The sequence below is a fragment of the Rhea americana genome, unplaced genomic scaffold (assembly GCF_003343005.1).
Source record: "Rhea americana isolate MKP2758 unplaced genomic scaffold, rheAme1 scaffold_276, whole genome shotgun sequence".
NCBI lineage: Eukaryota > Metazoa > Chordata > Aves > Rheiformes > Rheidae > Rhea > Rhea americana.
Window position 1 is genome coordinate 897572 of NW_028186397.1, and position 27305 is coordinate 924876.

Below are 27305 nucleotides of genomic sequence, written 5' to 3' on the forward strand. Positions count from 1 at the left end.
GCGCCGCGGCCGCCGGGCCGGGCCGGGCCGGGCCGGGCCGGGCCGGGCCGGGCCGGGCGCGCCCGGCACCGCGGGGTGCTGCTGCCCGGCCTCGCCAGCCTTTCGTTTCAGTAGCATCGATATTTGGTTCAGAGTTTCTGCTAGGATCTTTTCTTACCACTTTACCACAATCTTATTGTTTTAAGAGGAGAAATACTGAAATTGCTGTATCAGCTCACAGCTTTATTTTGTTAGCTGTAATGGCATTTTCTAGCTGTGGCTGGTACTGTTTCTTCAAGGAGAGAGACTTTTGAAATTGAAAGATGTACTATAATTCATCTTTCCATAGATCTTATCCCAGTTAGAGATGGCTTTTGACTCAGGAGTGGGAGGCCTGTACAACCTCTCCCTTATTTTGCGTTTGTTTCTGTTTACGGTTAAAACTGCAGCATTCTCATAGCTGACACATGATTCAGGCCATAAATGTATCTCTTGCTTGATTTAATATTGTGGCAGAGCTCATGAATTCATGGGGAGAATTTCACAGCTTGATCAACTACAGTTGTGCTGTACTGACCTTTTATTTTATTTTATTTTTTATTTTTTTTTAACTGGGGTATACACATGTTGGTAAAATGTAGCATTTGAAAGCTAGATGGAAAATCTCATACTACCTAGCTGCATTTATCTGCGTATGCATGTTACTTAGGGAATAATTTTTTTATGAACATTGAGCAGAAGAATATATATTGCTGAAAACTTGACCACTATAACAGAAATCCTGCTGTATTTACCTTGATTAAGTATCTAGCTAAGGATAATGTTTGTTAGGTATCCAAACAGCAAGATTTCCACARTGATAAGGGAGGGGGACAATCCTTCCATCCCAGAACTATGTATGTCTTGAGTTCTGTAAGTAACGTCCCACTTCCCATGGCAGTCACTGGCAGCAGGGACTCCCCCATGGGGAAGTGGTTGCAAAATGGAGTCACTGCTTCTCCCACTGAACAAAAAAGACTAAAAAAATATTAAAAAAAAAAAAAAAAAAAAAAAAAAAAAAAACATTTCCCTCTGTATGGTATGGTAGCAGCTTTTTCAACATTAGTGTCTGTCTTTTGGGTATTGTTAGGCTAACTCAAATCCTCCTGACATAAAGGTATTTAGGGTAGGATGCATCTGTCTATAGATCTACTTTGCTGCTTGATGAATCATCTAAAATTTGTATAGCGAAAGGTCATCTAATCAATAGAGTTAGTAAGTTGTAGGAGCATTTCATCCCACAGTAGGGGCCGACATTTATCATGTGAGTCATGCACTGAGCTCCATTAATTTAYTACCTAGATCTCTGCTGACTGTAAAGGTCCTCAGAGGCTTTAGGTGAAATGAATCCCTCCAACTTTTCATTGTCTAGGCTAACACTAAATGGTTTTGGAAATATTTTRGAAGTATCAGATAATCAACTGGTATGCACAGGTTTTAAGATGAGGCATCAACTGCTATATATAGACAAATATCTCATTATCTCATGGCTCCACAAAAAGGAAGACCACCTGTGCATCTCTCCATATCTTGTTTCCTTATTGTAAGAYGCTTCTCTTTTTTCATTACATTCTGGTGAGAAATGTTGTGTTTTGTGGCTTGGTGAAAGTTTTGCTTGCAGCAATTCCCACTGTGTTTAAATGTAATTCAGTAAGAAACCACAGAGACCTTAGAAGAGGAACCTGGTAGTGTCACTTAAAGTGGTGTACAGAATAATGGCTATTGCCAGAGATCAGTTCTACTTCTCTCATGAGCCAGATATATCACATTGTAGTAAATTGTGTGTAGCTGAAAGCATTGATTGCAATTAGTTTCCCAAGTACGCATAAGGGCAGATCTATAACRAGGCTTTTCCCCCATTATTTCTGCCTGAACAATCATCTTTCTCTAGACAAAACTCCATTTGTGATTTTATTCCAGTACACTATGGCACAAAATGGCAAACATGAGGAAGAACTTAAAAAGCATCATTATTATGGATCATGTATGCATAGACCAAGAAACAATTTTACCATTTGAAACTGAAACATTATGACAGTGGAACATTTATGAGGAAGTAATTTTAAATGTAGGCATTGCCTTTCTTTTTATCAATCTAATAACTTCTTATGCCTTTATCTTATTCAGTTATCTACCTCTACCAGATGATGCTCTTTATCAGTGTAGATCATAGAGGGTCTTGCCTTTCTTAAGCCTTTCTGGGAGATTAGTTCTGTAGCTGCAGCACTGCTACCCACTTTATCACTCACAGGGAGAATTACTCAAATGGCCAACATTATGGTTGATAAATTACAATTAAAAAAAACAAAGAATCCCCCACAAAAAGCTGTTTCTCGCTCACTGATAAACTGTCAGTACCCTGAGGGCACTAATAGCTTTACTGGCTCTGACCATCCTCACCCAGGGCCTCCCAAACACTCCCCACCACCTATGGCCCAGGGGCTCTATTTAAGCTCAGCCTGGGGTAGTCAGTCTCTTTCCTAGTGACGCTGTGGGAGTGCTGGTCTCCAGCTTGGTTCTAGCTATGCCTGTGTCTGGCAATGGGCCCACTAGTCCAGACCCCAGCCTGATGGCCTCAGCTGTGCCCTTTTAGTACGGACCTGTTCAGTTGACTGTGTCTGACCCTGGTTATGCTCACTAGTCCTGATCCTAATGTGTGGATTGACTTCCTTGCCTGGCATCTGGTCTACCTTACTGCCCTGAAATTGTCTGGAGATCTGGGCTGCTTCCATTGCCAGTCTGGCCTGCCCTGTTTCCCTGCTGGGGGCAGTGGGATGGGCCTGGTGCCCTGGCCTGCAGGGGGAAGAGAGAGCCCCCACTGTGCTCTGATACCGACTGCTTGTGGTTCTGATAAGAGCCAAACATCTGTAGCTAGACGGAGGCTGTGTGGTTTTTGCCAGAAGCACAGAACAAATGAGCTGTCCGTTACAAGATGCAAGGCTAAATATATCTTCATGGCATTTATGGCAAGGCGTCATTTTGATACTCTCTCAAGCCACAGCAATAACTTGCTTCCGTGAACAAGTAGATAAAGTTGTATGTCCTTCCTTGCGTTCTCCACGCCTATGTGCCTTGGAGATTTGTTTTATTTGTTTGKTTGGTTGGTTGGTTGTTTTTAAAACCTTTTAAGTCTTTAATATGCAGTTTTGGGGGTTTTGGGTTTTTTTTACCCTTCAGATCTACTTTTCGTTCTCCTAGCATTGGAGAAGCCGCAGCCTGTTGTCTGGGTTTAGTAAGGTATGCTAAGGTAATTCCCTTTCCTGAGGCTTGGGACGTTGCAGCACTTCCATGTGAGGTGAGGTCTCCCTTGCTTTCTTGAGGCTGTTAGTTAGCAAGCCCCTCAGCATGCTGGGCTGGAGGGCTCCTTCAGCTGAACTGCAGCCACCATGCTTAGCCATTCTCATCTTTGTTCTTCTTCCCAGAACAAGGAAAGTCTTCTCACACTACTGTGTCTTCTTCTAGACATCTCTCTTGTCCCTARGGCTTTCCTGCTTTGGCTTTGTCACCTGCTTGTACCACTTAAGGGAAAATACCATAGAAGAGAACTGAGTAAGTCACAGGTGAGGCTGACTTTAATTCAGTGAAAGGTCAGAGCTAATATGTGTGCATAGTAGCCTATGTTAAGGCTAATATGCATTGGCCCAGTTTGCCTGGAGATGTCCATTTGGCATCTCACCTGAATCCACTTAGTATGGTCTGTGTACGCATGATAACGTCAACTGCGTCAGCTTTTCAGTGTTCCTATTTATGTAGTCCTTCCCATTTTCCAGTTAGTACACTAATCCTGCTGCATAGCTCTGCAAGAATTAAATGTATGAAATGTGCCTGAGGTCAGAACAAGATGGTTTATTTATGACAGCCAGCCCACAACCTTTGTATTCCAAGGTGATGTCGATGATACCTGTAATGATAGAGAGTTTASCTTGAAATGCAGCTTGATTTGCTGGAATGATGCATATTTCTGGAGAACCTATGTGCTCTACAACCAGATGGAGTGGCCTTACGGCGCATAAAGCACAGCAAACATACTTAAAGAACAGCAGTGTGAGGGCTAGTATTGGGAGCAGTGGAGTTAATGTTGCAAGATAAGCAATTGCTCATGTCTTCCTTGCAGCTGATGCATTTATTTGTCTGGATAGTTTTAGCTTTGGATATAAAGGCCATTAGTCTCTCAGCTGGATCCCCTGCTCAAATCGATATAGTTGATCACTTTTTGTTTTGTTTTGTTAATGTTTGCAGGAGCAGGCCCTAATGTGGCAGAAAACAGAATTTTGTGAAGAAGCACAGCAGCAAGATCTGCCATGCAAGAACAGATCACTTGGCAATAAACTGAGCTAAGATGATCAGCTCTGCTGCAGGTTGTGCTATTGCAGCATATGTTTATGACTCCGCATCTCGCACCTTACCTACTTTGGACAGAAATGGGGGAAACAGGTGAAGTTTTACAGCAGGTTTTCATGATGCAAGTTACTTTCTCTTTTTGCCAGATTAAAGCTGTGACCTCGCCTGTGTGGAGAGCTGGAAGAAATATAGCCCTTCCTCTCTCCTTTATGTCTAGTGCTGCTCTTCAAAAATAGCTGCACAGAGAAGACCTGCATCAGCAGTCCAGCCTGTCCCTTGCACCCCACCATGGCCACCGTATGGCTAAATAGCGTSTTGTTCCACATGAATGACTTAACTGATCAGCATGTCTTGGCTTGGGGGAAGATGAAGGGCTGGTTTCCAAGTGATGATGGGTGATAAATGAAATCAAGCCTCACTGTTAAAAGGATTGTTCCAGTAACATATCTCAGATTAGCAAAAGAACAGGTGAGCTTTGAGGATGAAGTGTAAACAACATAGAGAAAACAAATATTATAAATGTTATAAAAATAGTTGCTTCCAGCTAATCCTGGAAGATGATAACTTTATGCTTTGAATTGCTTAAGTAACTAGTAAATTGTGGGGTTACTGGCTGGGTGCCACTATATAATTGCATTTCACACATCTCTAGGGGCTTTTCATGCAGGTAAAAGAGAGGCTGAGTTTTCTTTGCACAGTTTGTTGTTTATCTTTTTTGTTTATCTTTTCCTGTTGGTATTAAACCACTTTTTAATGTAAGGTCACATGGATGTCCTGTGGAAGAGGAGCTGTTCCTGGACCCTGCTTATCATCAGTTTATCATGTAGGGTCTATATTCGTGACTCAGCGCAAACACTGAACTAATAGGAGCTGGAGAGCAGAGCAGAGATTCCTCCTGCTGAGGAGAAGACCTGTGCAAAGACTGCCTAAAGAGAGGAAAATGCTGGCAGATTCTTCTCTCTTAGTACCCCGTAAGTTCTTCCAGCAGGGGAAGAGGTTTCTTTTTCTCAGATCTGAGGGGCAACAAGGTAAGGACAGAAGGAGCAGCTAASTGTGAGCTAGTGCTTGGTCTGTAATGCTCACCCCAAGCTGTGTAGCATTATGGCTTCAAGGCAGCTAATAAAAGGATAATTTGGCTTCCAGAAATATGAAGGAGATTTAGTTTGAGTAGTCTTTGTCAATGACCTGCATTTCTTGGTTATCTGTTCTGTCAGAGCAGAAATAGTGTACATTTTCCCAAWGATGGAACCACTGGAATGAAAGGGAAGAGAAGGAAATAATCCACCTTCTTAGTGCAGAAGAAATTACTTGGCAAAAAAAAAGACATTATACAAGAAGAGTCTACAAGCTTTGGAGGACATCAAGTATCATTTTAAGGCTTACAGAAGCTGAAGGGAGCCATGCTGGAAACAACATAAAGAAATTTGAAACTATATCATCTAAAAACTCAGGAATGCATCTTAAATTCATTCCATATCCTGGGGCTGATAGTCAGATTCATTACTGCCAATGTGAAACAAAGCTTTTAACAAAGCTTTTGATCAGTGTTTAGTTTTCCCAAAGATGGAACTCAGCTTTGTTTGGTTTCCAAAGAGCATGAAGCTTACAAGCTATATATAATTTTCTATTTTTCTGTCCTCCACCTAATGATTTTAGAATYTGTTGGCTGGTGTCAAGTATATTTGGCAATCAGAAAATTGAAAAGCTTATATTGAATCTTTGACTTGCAAACTACCTAATGGGTGGTTGGTTTGGTTGCAATCTAGGGTTTTTAATGAGAATCAAGTCCCTGGCATAATGTGACTTACATGGGCAAAGAGACAACATAATAAGCTTCTTTAGATTCTGGAAAAGACACTTGAATAAAAACCTGAAAGTATATAAAAGATTGCTTGTGACAACTTCACTCAAAGTTATGCTTTGGACAGAAAGTCCTACAAAGCACATGGCCTGAGACTGCTTGTATGGATAGGTGCTCTCCCTGATGATGGGACTGGAGAAGTCATTTAAGGAATAGCTAGTTACAAAATGTCTGAGCAGGCTTAAAGCAGAAAATTTGACTTTGGAGCTCATGAGGTGGAAACCCCCTGGCAGCTTCACTAAAGACTACCCAGATTACTGATCTAATTCTGCAGTCTAGTAGTGCTTTCTAGCCAGCAGAAATTGGTTCTTTGTGGCATAGCAACCATGTAACACTGCCTCCGCAAAGAAGAGAGCAATCCGTTCTCACTGTCCGTGGTTGATAGGACAAAAGTAGCAAGCTGAAATCATGTTGGGAAAATCTTGCTTCAGACAGTGGGAAAAACATTGAGCAGTTGGGATAGTGGAGCGCTAATATAGATTGCCTAGGAAAGAGTGGAATCTCCACCATGGGAGAATCACTAAATAGGCATTGGTGAGGAAAGGCTAGAGAGTCTCTGAGGGCTCTTACCACTTGATCCTCTAGTGCAGACCTTGTCAGACATCTGTATACTCCTGACTAAAAGTTGAGACTAACTGAGCGCCATACGGAGAGCGGGAATTTCTGCCCGAGGAAAGAGTTTTGGAGGGAGAATTCAGCAGTGGAGATTGGAGTGCTGCAGAAGACACTGGCCATGGCCTGTGGAGCACTGCTTTTTGGAGGAAGCTTTATGCCTGCCAGAGTGAAAGACCTTTGCAAAAGGCAGAGGAGACGGACAGTAACTCTGGGCACAGCCCTGATCTCCCTGAGCCCAGCTCTGAAGGTGATTCTGAGTCTTCTGCTTGTGAGATTACTTTGCCCTTGACAATGCAGCAGCCTCCTTATTCCCTCCTATGTGTCACTACCCTTCCCTCCTGTGTGTCACCACCCTTCCTCCTGTTTTGGAAAAAAAAAAGAATGTGACTTTGGTATATATCAACTGAAAAATGCTTTTTCTACCAATCACATACCAAACATAGCTGAATAAGCTCTGTGACAAGTAAAAGATACTCATGGAAAGCTGCGTGCTGTGGTGCTTTGTGTAATGTTAGAGTCAGATACATTTGTGCCTACTAACATCCATGGAACACCTCAACATTAAACTCCAAAACTCGATCAAGTCTGATAAACAGATTGTTTCTGATATCAGCAGAGGGCGCATCATCACTAAAACAGCAAGGGTCCTCCTGCTCGCTGTTAACTACGTGCACTGGAAGCAAAGCTTCAAAGATGGGTTGAAGTGACACAGTGACAAAGCTGGTGAGCTGGAAGCAGGTCCATGAGACCCTTTGGCTTGTATCAAGGAGCAGCATGAAACACCATCCTCTTCTTTGTTTTGCTAGAGCTCTTGTGTTTGCAGAGTGGGCCTGAATTCTTGGTTAATGCTTAATTTCCRAGGGTTCTGCAGGTGAGCTTGGCGRTATTTGATGCAGTTGTGCTTTCTGTAGAGCTCTTGCCTGTTGTGTCAGAGAGGCAACCTATAAATATACATGTGCTTCTGCGTTTCCCTATCTGTCACTCTGTAAGAGGAAATGGGCCTGTTTTCATGTGATTACCAGGCAGAGGAACTTGTGAAAGTGACACGGCTGCACTGTAAAAACAGCAGCTCACAGACCCTGCTGCCAGAAGAGCCACTTCTGCTAGACCCACGACCAGGATTGCCTGAGCCATGGAGCGAGAACCAATGCGAATAAGGGAGGGCTACTTGGTTAAGAAGGTAAGTGGGCAGATTTGATCAGAGTGGAGGAGCAAGCTGCCTGAACATGCTAGAGAAAAGTAGGGAAACTTGCTTTGGTTTCAGGTATTAGAAAAAAATCCTCCCCCCCCCCCAAAAAAAAAAAAAAAAAAAAAAAAAAGGAGGGGGGAGCAAATGAGAACAATTCTCTTAGGACTAAAATGATACAGTATTAGTGATAATAGAAGCAYTTACTGTATGCCTCTATTATATCTATTATATCCTGTTAAAATGTTGTAAGGTAACACATTTTTATATACATTCCAGATGCACCTTTGGGTCAAATGATTTTTGTTGTTGTTGTTGGGTTTTTTGGGTTTTTTTTTGTTTTGTTTTGTTTTTTTGTTTGTTTTTTTGGTAAGAAACCCAATGCCTTTATTGTAAACTTGGCAAAACTGGTAACAGCTTGAAGTAGCCATAGCCTACTCTGTTGCACTTAATCACTGATTTACAGCCAGGAAAGTTTGTGGGACCAAAGAGGTCAGATCACCTGAACCTAGAGACAGAACGTGGGGCCCTTTGGAGAAGGCAGCCACTGCCCTTCTGCAGCCTCTGCTGTGGAGTCTTTTGTGGTGGAGCCCACAGCATTAGGTTATGCCTTTTATTTAAATCCTTAGTGAGAGCAGTTTGTCTTACAGCAGTCTAAATAAACAGTGCCAATCCCAGAGCAAGAGAGGAGGTTTGTGCTGTGGAATCACTGCTTGCCAAAACCAAACTGTCACCCATGAGAAGAGCAGGCTGGATGGATCTCCTAGTTTGGGACCAGTGTTGCAGAGAGGCCCCTCCTTGCTTATATTTCCACTGCTGTTGCAAGGAAGTGCATAAAGCAATCTCAAAGCTGCACTTAGGCTGTCATGAGGAGAGAAAGAGCCAAATTCACACTCAGCAGAACGCAGAGCTGTGGCTCCCGTGGCCTCATATAYGGAGTATATGCTTGGGGATCAGTGCTTTAGCTGACATAAAGTGACCTGTATAAATGTGGGTCAGACTTCAGTGTTGATTTGTATCAGCTCAAGTCTCCATTTGTATGTTCTGTGGGCCCTGTGTCCCCTGTGTCTTCTTCCAAGCAAACATAGAAAATAGCTCATTTTTTAATTAAGTAGTGCTGCAGATGTTAAAAATAGAAGAAGTCCTACCAAGGGAAGTGTTTTAATAGTGACTAATGATTTCAGAGAGCTATTCAGAAAACACCCATCTTTATTTGCAGTCCTTGGAGTAAGTGAAATATTTTAATCTAGGAAAATAAAACCAAGCTTTCTACTTGCTTGTCTTTCTCAAGCTGTTTCAGACAAGAATATAACTGGGTTCGGACTTGCTGATAGTGTGGATCTGAGACTGCCAGACTCACCCAGGTTTGCAGTGGCTTTTGTTGGCACAGAGTGTCTGGTCTTCAGGAAGTACTGGACTTGTCTGTGAGCAGAAGTACTGTAAGCTGTGGTAGCCCCAGGAACAAAAGGAAGATACAGTGATTCTTGTCTTGGCTCACCATCTTAATTGATTTCCTAGCAGAAAATCAATCAGTGGGTCAGTTTAGATTCTCCAAAGATACTGAACTCTTACGGCTTCGTTTTTTAAAAAAAACACAGTAGCCCACATATGGTGTCCTGATAAGGGCCTTTTTTTTTCTTTTAGTTCCCAGTTTAGATGGATTTCCAGAGAGCCCTCAGTGTGGAGGTTTTCCTCTGGAAAGTAGCATTCAGTTGTGGGACAACCTCTGATTCCAGTGAGGGCAGTGGAGAGTGGAAGCCGGTCCCACTCTTAGTAAGTTCCCTGCCAATAGTTTTCCCTCTCCATACTGTAGCTGAATGTTAGGTCTGATTCAAGAGTGTGAAAGGCCTTTTTTGGAAGGTAGGACAGGAAAAAGGATGTGACAGATGAAAGCTTCRTTTGGGGRRAAAAAAAAAAAWTCGGCGTACGTTACCTCCACAGAAATACAAAATTCAGATGAGGCTGTACTCTGCAGAGCTCTCGGGCGTAACAAATCAAAACAAGCCACTTGCACAGCATGATGGTGGTTGCCTTGCTTCTGTCTGCAGCTTCAGCACTGCTCAGCCATTGTGGTCTGAGGAGGACAAGGATGCTGTGGAGGGAGTTACAAGAGGAGGAATAAGTTGAGAACTTTCATTGTGCCAGACAGAGGAAGAAAAGCCAGTATTTTCAAAGGATGGCCCACAGATCTCCAAGTGCTCTTTTGTAGCTATTCAGAAGAACTCTTAATGTTCAGTGTAACTAGAAATTCATCTCTCTGAGCAGCAAGTAACAGGGGTATCTGGAATCTGTGACCACTTTTGAAGCTGGCTACGTGGACAGGACCAAGGAGTGCATTTAGTCAAGTTGCAACAAACTGTCACAGTAATCTAGCGCTTAGTCACGTTTACCACCAAGAAACAGGCAGTTCCTCTTTGAAGCCCTGACAGTTTTACTATGTGTTTTGATCTATGCAGGATCTGGCCCTGATTTCATTTTTACATTTCTCATATCTAACATCTGTGTTTTAGGAATGGGAAGCAAAAGCTTTAAAAGATGAAATGAATCATCTTAGTTTCTCACCCTTCAATTGGAGATCTGCGTCTCAGAACTATTCATTACTCTTACAGTTCATTTTCATGTCCTCTAGAAATCCTGACCTATGTGTTCTCTTAACACACAGCCAGGCCTTAAGAGCTTACTATGTTAAAGCATCAAGTCCTAAACATGCCATAGGATGTGCAAAGTTAATGAGATAGTCCTAATGTGCCTCTTCACGGCTGAAATTTTTGTGATTATGGTATTGCCGCTATGTCATCTTAAAGATAGTGATTGAGACAAACTGATACTGAAAATAAATATCTGCTGGTGTAGACRGTGCAGTTTTGAAAAAAACTCATGGTTGGGACAACCAGAGGGGAAAATAATAATAGTCACAAAAATAACAGCAATGCATTTTAACTGCATGATGAGATTGGTGTGATTGTGGTATGTATTCCTGTTTGAGACATCAGATACAGTTATTTTAAGAGAGAGTCAGTCAGATTTTGCCCAGAAGATCAAATCTTCATTGGATATAATGTGAACAGTGTTTTACTGGACGTAACATGTATCGTAATTTATTGATACAGGGCAGTATGTTTAATACTTGGAAGCCAATGTGGATTGTGCTCTTAGAAGATGGAATTGAGTTTTACAAGCGGAAGGCTGACAACAGCCCCAAAGGGATGATTCCACTAAAAGGAAGCTCTATTAACAGTCCATGCCAAGATTTTGGCAAAAGAATGGTAAGTACTTTCCTTTATAAAAATGGTTGTTAATATACTGATGGAGGCACTGAAGGGGCACATGGCTGCAGGTTACAGATTCCTTATATTTTTCTGGCTGTGACTCTGACTAGTCATAGAAGCTAACAAGCAGACCTGGACCTGTAGAGTGTTTAAGRGTGTGAAAAATATTCAGGATATTTGAAGAGGAGTGATTCAGAAAGAGATTTTTTTGATCTCTGAATCTGTTGGAGAGCAGAGCTGAATTATACTGTTTTGGGGACACTTTGCAGCTGAACAGAGCAGCTCCATTTATTAAATATAAATCCAGTTGCTAATAGCCACAGAACAAAAGTATGGGAAACTTTATTTCACAAGCAGTGGAAACATTTAATTATTATCAAAGAGAAATGACTAGCTTGCTTGGACAGGAGGGAGGTGAATGTTCTAATATGAAYGTGCAAGTGAAGTAGTGATTTCAAACTGTTCCATTATCATTTGGTAACTGCCCATCCCCATATACTTGATATTCATGTAATCTGTATTAGTCACACATTACCTTTGACTTCCTCTTTTGCAAACCAAGAATAATAAAGGCGAAACATACTTAGGTCTAATGATGATAGCATGGGGCAGGAGCGTTAAATAACCAAATAAAGGACCAGAAATCAAATATATAGATCTGCACACATTTAAATCTAATTCTGCTGGTTTGAAACTGTGTTCCTAGACTGGCTCAATCAATTAGCACAGATCTCCTTACTCTACATGTGAGCTATAACTCATGGTGGGGAGAGTACTATGTTCAAGAGCATCATAGATCCTATGCTGTAAGACTAGAAATCAAGCTTTCCTCACAAAGCGTTTGCTTCCAGACAGATGATTCTTTTTTCTAATCTCCCACAGGAGCACTTGAAACTTAAATCAATATTGGTCTGTACTAGTTGCTTGGAAATGTCATTACCACGTTTAACAACAATAAAAAGATAATTCAGCAGCATATGTACATGCTATAAAATAAAAAGGTCTGAAGTGTTCAATGTCTGCTGAACTCGGAGTGAGGGAGATTTRTGCTTGCCCGAGGGTTTGCTGGGGGATTTACTAGTTTGCAGAGGCTATGCTGCAGTGAGTCTGGAGCAGAGGGTGGCTGAAGCCTGTGAGGAGCTTGCTTTCAACTTCAATGAGGTTACGCCTTCTGGGCTAGCATGTAAAATTCATGTGCTGTGTTCACTATTAGAAGGAAATACAGTTCCTGGTTATGAGTTTCACTGAGGTAGGACCTGTCATTGGGACTGTTCTTTTAAGTTACTTTTAAATAGTTACTTCCCAATATTCCTAAATCTATTGATGTATTCCTTGAAAATACAGTATCTTAGATTTATAGATTTACTTTTAGATTTACTRTACTGTTGAATTCAAAGCTTCTGTGTTCCATTCTGTGTTCTAGTTGATTACATGCTAAAACATACAGTTCTGCTTTCTCTGAGAATTATTCTGGTTCCTTTTGGTTCTCACTTGTTCACTTCCTATGGCTAAAAATGAAAGTATGTTTTTAGGACAGGAGTTCTGAGAAGTGTGATAATTCTTGTTAGGTCAGCTTTAAGTCTAGTCTCACTCATCTGGGCCCAGTTTGGGAGTAGTGAATACCGAACAATGAACAGACTTTTATATCCGATTATATTTCAGCTTTTTAAATCAGATTGTATCCCTGCATTAAGACCTAGCTGAAACCAATAATTTATGTACAAGGTACTTCACAAACACGCTTTTAAAACCAGTTGCCCAAAGGCAGGTGCTGAGGTGAAAGAGAAAAGGAAGCAATCTTTGATTTGCTAAGCAGAGCTATAGCTGACTGTATGTTTTGAGATTTTATTTCAACATCCAATCACTGCTGTTCACAACTGAAGTTTGATCATTGCTTAATGTGATATTCTAGARTTTGAAACTTAACCTCTTCACCAATTTCAGAGGATTCTTGAATATTTAGCTTAGAGGTCTAAGTTTTCTGATAGCTAGAGGTGGAAGGAAAAAAGCTTTTCTAGTCTCTTCTGTGTACTGGAAACAAAAAAGCTTCTCTAACATTTCAGTGTGCATTGCTTCTCAGTTCCTCCATTCAGAGAACCCTAATTGTCCCCTTGGTTAAACCTGCTTTTGCACTTTGTTCCGTTCTGGTGTTGCAGAGTGTTAGCATGACTCTTGGCTGTTTGGATTTTTAGAGATCTGCCTGGTTACTTTAAACAAGCACTGTTCACTGAAGGTGGGTRTTACTGGAAACCTAAGCAATGTCAGAAAAGAGTCAGTTACTTTTTTGTTTGAAAAGGATTTTTGAGTATTCAGGGCTTTGCAGTTTTGAAATCTTTCTTCCACTGAAGACAGTGGGACTTCTGCACAATTTCAGGGTGTCAGAATTTGTTTACCATTGGCAGTGATCTGAAAGATTTGTTTTGGGGAAGCTCAGAATTATACCATGTACAAAAGCAGGCTTCAGTAGACTTGTAAATGGTGTTTCGGTTTCATTGCAGTAGATTCATTGTGCTTTACCCTCTGATGTCAGTCTCTACTTGCCTTCACAAAGCCATGCTCTCTGCCTGCTGATTAGCCTGCCATTTTTAGTTAGATTCCCACTAAATAWGACAATCAAAATCTGTTGTGTTTATTCTAATACAATTATGGAACAAATTACAATTCCACTTGCGGGAAACTATATTTTAARGGAAGTGGAAGCCCTCTTGTTTGAGTAAATAAATCTAGATTTTTCATCCAGAATATCACTGAATGAAAACGAGATCAAGCAATCTGAAGCTTGTGTGGCTTTTTCTTTTTTTRAGGTTGGTGAGCTTTTTCCTGCCTAAAACTCCTTTCTAAAGATCTATTATCTCTTTTTTAGCAACACAGTATTTCCATCATTGTGAATGTGTTTTAATAGGCAGTGATCGTAAGGTGTAGCTAAGGTTTGACTATACCATCTCCCCACCAAGCCCTTAAAGGTGTGCTAGGCTGCAACTTTGTTCAGTTCCTCCCCAGTATGATTGCGTGCATTTCTCACCCAGTGTATCAGTAACTGAGCAGCATGATGCAGGCTTTTGTCCAACTTAAGAATGATCACACCTCTACATTAAGACAAGCTTACACCCACTGTAAGCCTGCAGAGGCTGGGCACTTCAGTCTTTTAGCTRTGTTAAACTTCACAGCAAAAGTTAAAGTCAACAGCTTTGTCAGTGCCTTGACTGAACTGACAACATCTGGACTGTCCAGTGGGAGTCAGTGAGTTCTTGTTTTTCTGCAGAGTTTTTTGGTGTTAACTGTGGATCTAAGACATTTTCCATACGACCTCAAACACAGGTAGGCTGTATATGTAGTGATGAAACTAGAGTAATTGTACTTATCTGGCTACAAAAAAGTAACTTTAAAAAACATCATTTATCATTGCAGTTTGTTTTCAAGCTCACTGCAGCCAAACAGCAGGACCATTTCTTCCAAGCTGCCTACCTGGAGGAGAGAGATGCCTGGGTACGGGATATCAAGAAAGCTATTCATTGCATAGATGGAGGCCAGAGATTTGCTAGAAAATCCACAAGAAAGTCGATCAGACTGCCTGAAACAATCAACCTGAGGTTTGTTCTCATATGGAAGATGTGTGTGTCCATGTTACCTATCCAGTTTCCCTCAGAGTCCTTTCTACATGACTAACTGTTTCAGGGGACAAAGCATGGTAGAAATGAGCTAGCTAGCAATCAGAACTGGGAAGATCATTTTTGAACATGTTTTTTTTTTTATCAAAACATGTTTATTTGTCAAAGGATTTTACTGATAAGGAGGTTTCTGAGCACACTGCAGTGCAAAAGGATAGCCAACCAAAATTATGATTCTTTCAGGAGAGGCATTTTTATACAACTGTGTTTTGTAAAAAATATTTTAAACTTGTTCTTTGTTTTCCAGACAGCTGTTGCTGTTAGCAATAATTCTTAGATGAGGGAGGGAGAGCGGGGTCTGACAGAGAACTTAGAGCTGGCAGAAGGAGCCAAGGAGAGATAAAGGGCATATACAGGAAGCCATCTGCTAGTCTCTGGTTTATAAAGAAAAGACAACATATTTTCTGCCTCTGAGGAGTAAATACTAGGGTACGAATGAGTCTGCAGTGCTCCTGGGAGAGCTATAAAACTACATAGGGCCAAGTTCTAACTAAATCAACTTCACTGGTTTCAGCAGAGAGTCGCCCTAACTGAATACCAATCCATAGGACTTGGCCTGTGGCATTTAGTATTTGGCCTGCTTATCACTTCAGAGCCCCAAGGAATTAGAGTTTTGAGCAAGTGAAAAGCAGGTGAGAGGAAGGAAATCAGACCAGCAGTAACTGACATTACTCAGGGCTTCGGAAAGCGTGGAGACTTTGGAGATGTCATTGTTGCAGGTCTCCTGCTCTGCCAAGGACCTTAGGGGGAACATTGCAAATCAGTGAGCTCTTGTATCAGCACTGGGGTTGCAGGGCCCTGCAAAAGAGCTTGCAGCTGTGGGTGTTCCTCTGTTCACACTACAGTCACCACAAATTGTTCTAGTCTCAAAATGGGATGGGGTAGGCCCTGGCCTTTGTGTACTTATTCTTCTGCTCCTGCAGCTGTGGTAGATATGTGGTGAGACCTCAAGGCTTTGCGCAGCCAACTTTACAGGAGATTGTGATACCAGCAAAATATGAGGACCTCAGTAAATGAGGGCTATTGTACCAGTTGGCTAAAGCTTTCTGTTTTCTAACAGTTCCTGTGGTTCTTTTTCTGCACAGTGCTTTATACCTTTCAATGAAAGATCCTGAAAAGGGAATAAAGGAGTTAAAGCTGGAAAAAGATAAAAAAGTGTTCAACCACTGCTTTACAGGTAAGGAGATCTTGTTCCCCATTTTCACACAGCAAAAGGGGCAGAGGGCCAAGAGGGCAAAGATAGACAAAAATAGCTCTAAGCTTTGAGAACACAGAGAAGTCTGAGAAGAAAATTTGTCAGAGGTTTCCTTAATCAGCACAGAAGATGCTCAAAGGATGAAATTTGAAAAGCTGTTCAGATATGGCCATGGTAGGCTAGAGAGGAGGGCAGGTATTATACCCTGCCCTGAAAAAGAACTAGTGCCAGAAAGATTGAAATAAGTCTTTGCAGAAAATTGAATAACACACTTAGCTCCAGCTGAATTATTCCACTCTGAATTCTTGATCAACAAACTGCCACACTGTAATGCCTGTCTTGCTCCAAGTCAAATCTGTGGGTGCTAAGGTCAACAGTCACCATTTCTAAGATGCTATGTCAGGGCATAGCAGCTCAGAAGACTGCCTTCTCCAGGCTTGGCTGTCTGTAGTGCTTCTTCATTCCCTAACACTGAGGTTTCCCAGCTCAGCCCTGCATCCTTTTCCATCTCTTTTCTCCCTGAGGTACAATGTTCAAGAGTTCTGCTGGCCCYCTCCCGTTACTCATGGTGGCTGTACCTCACTGGATGATCAAGGCACCTCTCCATATTAGCTCTCTCTGTTGTCCCTGAGAATAACTTCTAGCAGACTGGTGAATAGATGGAGTAGGTTTGTTGCCTGTGTGTTGTTAGCATTCTTCATGTCTGTCTTGGTTTGTGGCTAATAGTCTTGTTGATTCCCTTGTAACCAGGCACCTGTGTGATTGACTGGCTAGTATCTAGCAACTCCATCCGAAATCGCAAAGAGGGCCTCATGCTTGCCTCTTCCCTCTTGAATGAAGGCTACCTACAGCCTGCAGGGGATACGTCCAAGGCTGCTGCAGAGGGACTCTCAGACACTCCCTTCTTAGATCTCAGCGATGCCTATTATTATTTTGTGAGTGTTATATTCTGGTTTTCTCTTGTCTCAGCCTGTCAGATGCTCAACTTTCTCAGGTTTATTGGGTTTCTTAWGTCTTGGAGGAAGGATTGTCTAGAGACAGAGAGATCCATGTTCATTTCCTTTCTCTATGTGGCATTCAGAATGAAGTTGCTCAGTTTAATATTTGTAAGCGGTCAGTTTTCCTCACACCCTTTTTAAGTGTGATCTGAGGGCTGAGGTCAAGCTGGGTTCTTTCTAACTTAGATTTTGTTCCCAGCAGTTTCAGCAGTGACCAGAAATTAGTGACAACCAGCATTGCTGGTGACCACCGGCAGTGACCACTAAAATTCCGATGATGATTCAACGGCCAGGGAAGGGAGTAATTCATTATCATGTGATTTCCTGGAGTGGCACAAGCTGCAAACTCATTTTTGTGTGTTTAGCCATCAGATCTGACTCAGCACACAGTGGCACAGGCTTGACTGTGAGCAAAGAGGCAAACTTATTTTTTTAATATCCCCAGCCAGACCACCTGTCCTTAACGGCTTGTCTAGCCTTTTCAGTTTAGTACTTCATACTCCGTGCTTTGATTACAAGAACTTGCAATATCACAATCATGGCTAAATACTCTTTTAAAGATATTTGGCTTATGAACTTAGGCTAACAAAAATGAATTCCTTCTGCCAAGTAAGAATATTTAAATATTCAATTCTCTTTATGTTTACCATGTAGTSATTTGACTTCAGCAAAATGAATCTCCCATCATTTCATTTGTTTTCCTAGAATATCTCTGTGGTAAGGAGATCTTGCCTGGGCAGAAATGGAAGCATAGACACTGCTAGCAGTTTTGGCCATCAGAATTTCTTATTACCTGGACATGTGGTAGTCCGTGTGCACTCTGCTTGCTTTCACCTTGATTTCCAATTTGAGTCAGTACCAGTGAGATCCATGGTGTGCAGTGCCACCTCATACTAAAATGCTTCCATGGTGACTTGGAGAGCTCCTCAGCTTCACTAGGAAATTTTCCAGTGAAAGGCTTGATTCTTGGCTGGCAAAAAACAGGCTGGAAGGGGGCCAAAGAAAGGCCATATTATACATGTACGTATACATACAGCAGTTGTGTGTGACTTCTGAAATCTCTCTTGTGTTTATGCAGCCAGACAGTGGCTTTTTCTGTGAGGGGAATTCTAGCGATGATGATGTGGTCTTGAAAGAGGAATTCAGAGGCATGGTGGTCAAACAAGGATGCTTACTGAAACAGGTCAGTATTTTATATTCCATTCTGTCACTGGAATGATGCTGCATGAATACAAGGGTATTTTTGTACATTTCCACACTTGCCAGGTTTAATCTGTGTCACACTTCCCTTTACACAGAACCATTTCTGTACCAAAATGGCAGCACTTGTGTCAAACTTTGCAAGGTTTATTGCTCTTACTACAAAATATTAAGATAGTTTATAGTCTTAACTTGACAAGAAAGAATGCTTAATCAGAAGATGTGACAAATAATTGGAACTGAACTCAAGTAAAAAGGGCCCCCATGCAGTGTCCCTCTGGACACAAAACTATATTCAGATGCCATCTTTTTCATCATACCTGGAAAAATAAGTCCTCTTAGTCACTAATGTTTGATCCTTTCCCATCTGTAGAGGATGGAAAATAACTGTGTGTCTTCCTTTCCAGTCAAACTTCAAACCAGAGAGTGAATGTCAGTATAAGGTCCTTACTAACGCCTTTGCAATCAGATATTAGCAAAGCAAAAGCAGGACCAGGATTCTCCAGTTATTTTAACAGGATGGAGTAGGAAAACAGAAAAGCCYGTAGGATAAGATTATAAAGTATTGTAATGTTAGATCTTTTTAAATTTGCTGCCCTGTCTGGGAGTGGTGAGGCATATGTTGAGCTCTGATGAGTACCCAGGTTCCTCTCAGAGGATGAATCACCCCTTGGTGTGATATGATAACCCAGTTGTGTAGGAGAGCAAGCCAAAACCATGTGCAGGGGTGTTTTTCAATGTATTTGCARTATGAGGGTGACCAGCATTGCTCAAACTGGCCCACTGGGATGATAGTTCACTTGAGCATTGAAGCAAAAGAGATGTAAGACAGCTGTAGCACTGAGCTCTTCTGCTGCAGGTTGGCAGGTAATGCTGTACCAGGTACAACTCTGTGTCTCTAAATACCACTCCCCTTTCAGAGAATGACTTGTGACTTCTGTCAGGTTATGCTGAAGCAGTTTAAGTATTAATCCAGCTGTTCATCTTACCTCTCTGCTGGATGATACTATCCCTGTGGCAGAATCAGTAGAACAGGCTGCATGTCTGCTCTTCTCAGTTCCTGTGAGGGCCTGGAGTATTAAAYTGATGATATCTGCAATTATTAGGCTGGGTTGGGAACAGTGGTAGTTTAGGCAAGGGCTATAGTCTCCAGAAGTGGCTAGAAGCAGAAACTGTTTAAGTCACCTCTGCATGATCTTTAATGTCCATAGTATGAATCACTAAGTCATATCAGCTGGAGCCTTAGGACCTGTTGCAGGACTTCCTTCAACTGTTGTGCAGGTGCAGATACCAGGGCACATAGATGTCATTGTAATGTATAATGGGTGCTGTTAAAATGTCTGTAGTACTGTTAACTGAAGAGAGAKAGTGGCTGCTGTGCTGCTGCTTCTTTGAACATTCTCTTAGCSCCTTTTCAGGGGAACTGAGAGAGAAAAAAACACCTTTTAATGTTTTGTGTGTGTGTATGCTCCTGCTAGCTCACATAGGAGCCAGTACTTTAGAATGGATACTTACTTCCTCTTGAAGTCTGGTGCCTTGAGTGATACCAGAAAATATCTATTGGGAATATAAGTAATTTTTGGTGCTGCTCACTTGTATTTCTCTTGCTCAACCACAGTACTCAAAAGAAAGGAAGAAGTTAGGTATGAGTCTTTCTGCTAACGTTTACCCTGTCACGTTCATCTCTGTTTAGTTAGTAAGAACTCCCTTGCAAACAGCAGTAGTTAATTGAGAAACTAATATTTTGAAGTGCTGAGAGGAAATGATTCACAACAGCCTTCTACCAGTGTTAGTCTGGCTATGGGCGCCTGCTGTGAACTGCGGATCATTACTTGGAAGTGTCACTGCTTCTGCTGCAAATGCCTGTTTTCAAGACTGACATGATGGCTGGGGAAAATCCGGATCTGTTGTGAAGTGCTGTGAACCAGTTCCCCAGGTTACCTTGATGTGAGTGCCACAACATRAGTACAGCTGGGTCAAGCTTGCCTGATCAGAGGATCCAGATCCCTTGACTATCTCACAGTCTGCAGCTTTTGTGGTTACTCATCACACTCAGGCTGTGAATGGCAGGGTGTGCATATTCACTGGAGGAAGCATTTCCCAGCTTCCTGGAGAAGGGTAGGGCTGGATGAACTGGACATAGTCCATGAGTGTTTGGGGTCCACAAGTCCATGAGGTCATCAGCTGTGACCCATGCTGAGCTATATGATGATATCTCCAAGAGCTAGAGAGCACTTACARATCAGCTCTGGTTGGAGCTGGTGGACTAAAGGTCAAGGCAGCTTTTGATAATATGATTTAGGTGCCTACACAGCTTAGAGTTAAATCCATGTGCAGACTTTGTGCTTGGTCTGCTGTACCTGACTTCTTTCTAGGTGTCATCCTCACCTGTGCGGGAGGCATTCAGGGACCAGGCACATTGCAGTGCTCAGGGCGATACCCCGGGAGGGCTGGATGCCTGAGAATGGTGTTACTGGAAGGTCACAGGTTGGTGGGAAAGCTTCTTACACTAGCCAGTAAGAGATACTGAGAAGAATGGTTAGGATCTGAACCCTGCTGCTAAAAGCAATGAGGCATCTACTTCCATATTGAGAGGTGGTGGTATTTCTGCTTGAGTTTCTGAGCCATCAGCCCTCTCCAGCAGTTCTGTGCGTGAGCCGGTTTAGGCTTTTTTTTTCCTGTTTGTTTGCAGTGGGAGAGGGGCCTTCAGATCACTGTTGCCAATAGTCCAGGATGCCTACCTGCAAGATATTTCACAGACATGTTTTGTGGCAAGCATTTAAGCCTAAGCCTCACAGATCTTATGTGAGTGTCATAACTACCAAGCTCTGAGATGTTTTTAGGAGAATCTTTCATACTGGAGCTGTGTATAATTCACTTTGTACAAAAAGAAAAAAAGAGAAATTAATTCGATAGCCCAGGTTTTGGGGCAGTAAGGTGGGATGCAGAAAGGCCAGATTCAAGTCCCTGCTCCACTGTGTATTTTTTTGTGCAAAATATTCATCTTTTCCCCTTCTATATTTGTGTGTTCTCTCATGTGTGTGGGGGGTATGGGTATGTGCTGGCTGTAAGCACATGTAGGCAAAGCAGTTCATGACATCCATGTTTTTGAATTTTTCCAGGGACATCGGAGGAAAAACTGGAAAGTGAGAAAGTTTGTTTTAAGAGACGACCCTGCATATCTTCACTACTATGATCCTGCTGGAGTAAGAAACATTTGRTCAACTGTTGTTTATTTCTGTTTATTTTGGCTAAAGCCAAATTTTTCTTGTAGAAATATCTGAATGGAATATGTGCTTGAGAATGTCTGATGGGGAAGGCCAAGTGGAACTATTTGTGCTCACATTGCTTGGCAGCTCTCTGGAAAAGTGGAGAGAAGGATGGTTTCCCAAGCTGCCAAGTCAGGATGGGAAGTGCCATTCAGAGCTGGGAAACAGGCAGCACTRAACTGTGCTCTCACCTCTTCTTTGTGATTAATGAAAATAAAGATATACTCTCATTTGATTAAAATTAACAAAGTTAGAAGAGCAAATGAAAACAGTGCAGTCATTTTGCAGTTTATAACTAAAGTATTTTCTGTGTCAGGCTGAGTCATGGTGTTCCATTTTTGTGTTAATACRATGGGCCAAAGTCTGCCCCAAGAAATGCATTACCATGAGCAAAGCCTGTCCCACAAAGCTAGCATTCAGGCAGGCTCAGCCCACAGGGTTAAGTTTGCCCTGCCTTGCTGCAGGAGCAGTGCCATTGTGCTGTGAGTTAGAGGTGCTTTAGGCTATGCCTGTCCCCCTTGGCAGAGGCAGCCTAGACACACTGGAGAATCAGCCTTGAGGAGTTTGATCTCTCTAKTCCCAGCATGCTTCTCCCACTCCAGGCTTCCCCCATGAAAGGGCTGAGATATGTCAATGCACAGAGACTGCTTGCTTCAGGCTTATGCCAGCAAAAATGCTTTTTTATGTGTTCTTTGGCTGTCACAGTCCTGAGGCATGCAAGAAGGCCAAATTGTAAGTAAGGGTATAGTTGCTTCTGCTGCTTGATAAAGGCATTTCTAAGGTCTATTCTTCTTTCTGATTATCTAMACTTTCTATTCACTGATGAAATTGAAATAGAGCTTATGGTTGGCACAGGGCTTGTATCATAGAATCATAGAATCAGTAAGGTTGGAAGGGACCTCTGGAGGTCATCTAGTCCAACCTCCCTGCTCAGCAAGGTCACCTAGAGCATGTCAGACAGGGTTGCATCCAGGCGGGCYTTGAAKRTCTMCAGAGAAGGAGACTCYACAACCTCTCTGGGCAACCTGTGCCAGTGCTCCATCACTCTCACAGGGAAGAAATTCCCCCTCACSTKCAGGCAGAACTTCCTGTGGTTCAGTTTGTGCCCGTTGTCTCTTGTCCTGTCACATGGGACAACTGAAAAGAGTTTGTCCCCATCCCCCTGACACCCTCCCTTCAGGTACTTGTACACACTGATAAGATCCCCCCTCAGTCTTCTCTTCCCCAGGCTGAAGAGGCCCAGCTCTCGCAGCCATTCATCAAGAGGGCAGGTGCTCCAGCCCTCTGATCATCTTTGTAGCCCTACGCTGGACTTTCTCCAGGAGCTCCATGTCTCTCTTCTACTGGGGAGCCCAGAAATGGACACAGGACTCGAGATGAGGCCTCCCCAGGGCTGAGTAGAGGGGCAGGATCACCTCCCTCCACCTGCTGGCAACACTCTTCCTAATGCCACCCAGGAGACCATTGGCCTTCCTGGCCACAAGGGCACATTGCTGGCTCATGGTCAATTTGTCATCCACCAGCACTCCCAGGTCCTCCTCTGCAGAGCTGCTTTCCACAAGATCAGCCCTCAGCTTGTACTGGTGCCTAGGATTATTTTTCCCTAGGTGCAGGACTCTGCACTTGCCCTTGTTGAACCTCAGGAGGTTCCTCTCTGCCCAGTTCTCCAGCCTCYCCAGGTCTCTCTGAATGGCAGCACAGCCCTCAGGTGTGTCAGCCACTCCTCCCAGCTTGGTAACATCAGCAAACTTGCTGATGAGGCACTCTGTCCCYTCATCCAGGTCATTGATGAAGAAGTTGAGCAGGATGGGACCSAGTGCTGAGCCCTGGGGGACTCCACTAGCCACRGGCCTCCAACTAGAYTCCACRCCACTGATGAYGACCCTCTGASCTCTGCCTTTCAACCAGTTCTTAAGCCGCCTCACTGTCCACTTGTTTAACCCACACTTCCTCTTGCATATTCACTCAGGAGATAAAAATATTCTGCAGACCCTGAATTTCAGCAGAGATTCACACACAGGTCTTCCCCCCTCCACCCAATATCCCGCACAGTCTGAGGATCCCCTGTTTTTCAGAGATGACATGTTCAGTTCTGAAATATTCTTGTTTTTGTTATGGAATTGTAGTCAGATGTTGACATGTGATTGGTTTTGGAAATATATTTCATTCTGATTTCCTATCCACCCTAGGGAGAAGATCCACTAGGAGCAATTCACTTGAGGGGCTGCGTGGTCACAGTAGTGGAAGATATGCCAGACTGTAAGGAACCATGTTCAAAGAGTTGTGTGATACATTTTAGTGCATCCTTTCTGTCTGTGTGAAATCATAAATGGTTTGAGTCAAAAACAATCTATTTGCAATGATTCAATAATTCTAGTAGCTAGGCTCTCTACTGATGTGTTAATTACTGGAGAAGGATACTGTGATAAAGATAGAAGGTTAGAGATGGTTATGCCAATGAATTGTTACTCTATATATTCTATCCCCTGCTAAAACTATCTCTTTTGGCAACAGCAATGCTTAACTATTGCTGTAAGGAATAAAGACATCCATTCCAGGCATTTTTGTCTCTCTGAGAGACAGACTGTCATTCTTGGCAAGGAAGTCTGTCATCTCAACACCAGTGTAGGCTGCACTGCCAGGTGTGAAAAGAGCCAGAGACTTCTCTGTGAAGTGAGCTTAAATGTCTTTTCTCTGTAGCTTGCAAGGCACTGCTGGGTTTGAGGCATATGACCTGGCTGCAAGGTTGCAGATCCTTCCACAATTGGGGATCAGTTCAACAGAGTCTCTTGAAAGTRGAATGTGCAGAATTAATATTTCTTTTTCTTTGTGAGAGAGACAGATCTCATGGGCTTGAAGTTGTGAACTGTTTGCAAAGGCATGATCAGACACAGCTGTAAAAAGTCAGGAAATGCCTTTATGGTGTGTAAAAACAGAAACATTGTAAATACAAGACTTCATTCTCTTAACTGACTTCCTTATTTCTTCCCTGTAGCCAAGAAGTATGATATTGACAATAACCTGTTTGAAATCATCACCTCAAATGAAATCCACTATTACTTGCAAGCAGCCTCATCCGCAGAGCGTACAGAGTGGATCAAAGCAATTCAGGCAGTTGCTAGAACTGGGAAATGAAGATGATCTGCCAGCAAAATGATAGACAACCCAAATCGATTACTCCAAACAAAACAGAAATTTTAACATTTCACTGAAAGAATGTAATATCATCCAGAAAGGCCTCCTAAGGCTTGTGGGTTGCGGGAGGGTACGTTTCAATTCTGTAGTGGGCACTAACAAACTAACATACCTGCTACTTTTTAATGGGAATATTTTGCTAAATTGTATCATAGAACGTGCCTTATTAGTGTGTGCTTCTTTATAATAATTAGAATACCTTGGGTAGCCTACCTTATGCCTCTCTCTTCCCACTACTGATGGTGTGGGTTTCACCATTAACAGGGGACATAATCATGTCACTAATTGTAAGGGACTCAACTAGTCACCTACCATTCAGCCTAYGTTGTATATTAGTGTCTTCAGATTAATTCAAAGACTTCCCAAGACAAAGACCTTACACTTTCTTATTCACTAGCCAATCTCTCTACTGTTATGTTCACCGAGATTAATAGTGCCACAAAGACAAGGAAAGAAATGAATCCACTTGGAAAGCTGATCCACTCCTTTTTAATAGCACTTCAGTGTTAAGGAAGGAAGAATTCTGGCAACTACAGAAACACTGTTCTCAAAGCAAGTACAGCTTAGTGACAGCAGTATGAGTTTCCACACAGGACTCTCCACCCATTGCACTCGAAGCATGASGCAACCTCGGTTCATCTTCTGTATCTACCTGATTCTGACCTTTGCTAAACTTTTCTGCGCCAATCTGTGCTGCTACCATTGTTTCAATTAATTTGGGTGTCCAAATCAGTTGCTAAGGTGTCATGTACCCCAGCCTGACCCAAGATTCTTGAGTCAAGAATCTTGCAGGAGAAGGGCAAGGATCCATAGGTTTTTGGAGCTACTGAATTGAGTGTTTATGTTTTTTTYCCTACTGCAACATACGCAATGCTTGGTTCTGTATTTTAAGCCTGTAAGAGAAACCTTGTGCTTTTTATAATTGGAATAAACATTTGCTTTTGATAGGGTCAGTTTATTTGATCAATCCTTATATTTTTGTTTGACTGTACATACCAAACTTCAAAGGCTTTAAGCTTTAAGCAAGAGTTTAAAGTCAAAGTAGTGTCAGATTCTGTGTGTTAGCCCACTCCTGCTGTGGACTATTGTTTCTGATTGTAAGTAAACTTAAAAACTTTTAAAATTTAGTTCTTAGATGCAATGAATGACCTGAATTCTTATTCAGGTCAGTCTAAAAATAAACCTGGAGCTAAAACTTCTGTTCATTTCTGCATCACTATATCTCTATCCAGAAACTGCATGTACACCACAGAAATAAGCTAGGAGAAGAGAATCAGATATTRCTGCTACTTTGGCTGAGGGCATTCTTCCTGGTGTTCAGGGAACACCTCCCACTGATTCATCAAACCTGTCCTGTCATGCAAGATCTTTTTGGTAACTTTGGTAACTTAGTTGTATGAATAATTTTCCCGGTAAATGAACTGTGCCTTGGTCTGCTGGACCATCCTAGTGATGATGCATTTGGATTGATAGGCTATGAGCACAACAGAGAGAGCGAGAAATACACAATAGATCACTCTGTGGGCCTATGAGGAAGCCAAAATAAAAACTTTTTCCTCCCCCRCCCCGCACTGGGAGGAGAAAGGAAATGGATTTCCCATTTCCAGTTCACAGAGTCAGAAAGMAGTTCATCTGGAAGAGATCTGGAGGGATCTGAGCTAATATGCGTGAAGGTCCTTTGCCTACCACCCTCTAGCAACATTACCGTAATACAGGTGCTCTTCTTTGTTGCTTAGGGAACTTGCAGAGAGTGTGTTCATGTCACGGTGATGGAATTTCACTTTYGTCCCAAATACCTGGCCATGAGCAGGCAGCCTTGTTCTGCACCCCCATGCAGAGTCCCACTGACTTTGGTGAGCCTCTTTATGGGTGTAGGCGCCAGTTAGTGCACTGTGATGAGATCTGGACCTCACGGAATTCTCCTAGCACAAACAAGAAACTTCTAGGAGCTTAAACTAGCGTCATAGCTCCAGTTGCCCTTTATATTCTGTTTCTACCTCACCTGCATCCCTAATTACTTTGTTTATGGAGATAATATCAATTGGGCCTCTGCTTTTTTTTTCCTTCCCAAAATACTTGTTTGGCGTTGCAGGCCTTGGCGTGTTTGTGACCTTGGTGGTGCAGCACAGGGAGTATTGGCYATCTGATTAACCCAGCAGCTTCTCTGTCACTCTAAATTAAATKGGTGATTTTGGGGGAAGAAACATGGCCTTCTTGTCCCTAGGGCTGAATCTGGGAAAGTCTCTTTAAGTGGGGTAGCCTACCACATTCATGAACTAGTTTAGGTAAAGGTGCAGAGTTTTGTTCCTTAATAAGTTGGGTTTCATCCTGGAAATAACATAGAAAACACAGCTGTGCGGAGGCAGCAAGCTGGCAAAGACAGAACTATTCGTTGTCATGTCCATTTAAGATATCCTGAGGAAATCAGCTTTTAACAGGCATTTCCTGTACCTCACACAAGCTGACAGGATCACTGAGGCCTGGTCCGTC

General features: G+C 42.4%; 1 protein-coding gene across 6 annotated transcripts in view; it reads left to right on the top strand.

Annotated features, from left to right (window-relative positions):
* The window catches only part of PLEK (pleckstrin), a 62369-nt gene extending 36596 nt beyond the window's left edge, over positions 1-25773 (top strand). For 2 of the 6 annotated variants that reach the window (XM_085308447.1, XM_085308448.1), the window contains 11 exons: positions 4258-4452; positions 5120-5330; positions 7858-8015; positions 11132-11287; positions 14699-14880; positions 16044-16135; positions 16904-17088; positions 18230-18334; positions 21474-21557; positions 23810-23900; positions 24616-25773. In XM_085308447.1, coding sequence (XP_085164573.1) covers positions 7968-8015; positions 11132-11287; positions 14699-14880; positions 16044-16135; positions 16904-17088; positions 18230-18334; positions 21474-21557; positions 23810-23900; positions 24616-24755 — 1083 coding nt within the window. In that variant the 5' untranslated portion in view covers positions 4258-4452; positions 5120-5330; positions 7858-7967 and the 3' untranslated portion in view covers positions 24756-25773. Of the gene's footprint in view, positions 1-4257; positions 4453-4609; positions 4828-5119; positions 5331-7524; positions 7707-7734; positions 8016-11131; positions 11288-14698; positions 14881-16043; positions 16136-16903; positions 17089-18229; positions 18335-21473; positions 21558-23809; positions 23901-24615 lie in introns of those variants that run through there. The other 4 variants (XM_085308453.1, XM_085308452.1, XM_085308450.1 and 1 more) reach the window with 4 other exon arrangements.
* Positions 25774-27305: the final 1532 nt, after the last annotated feature.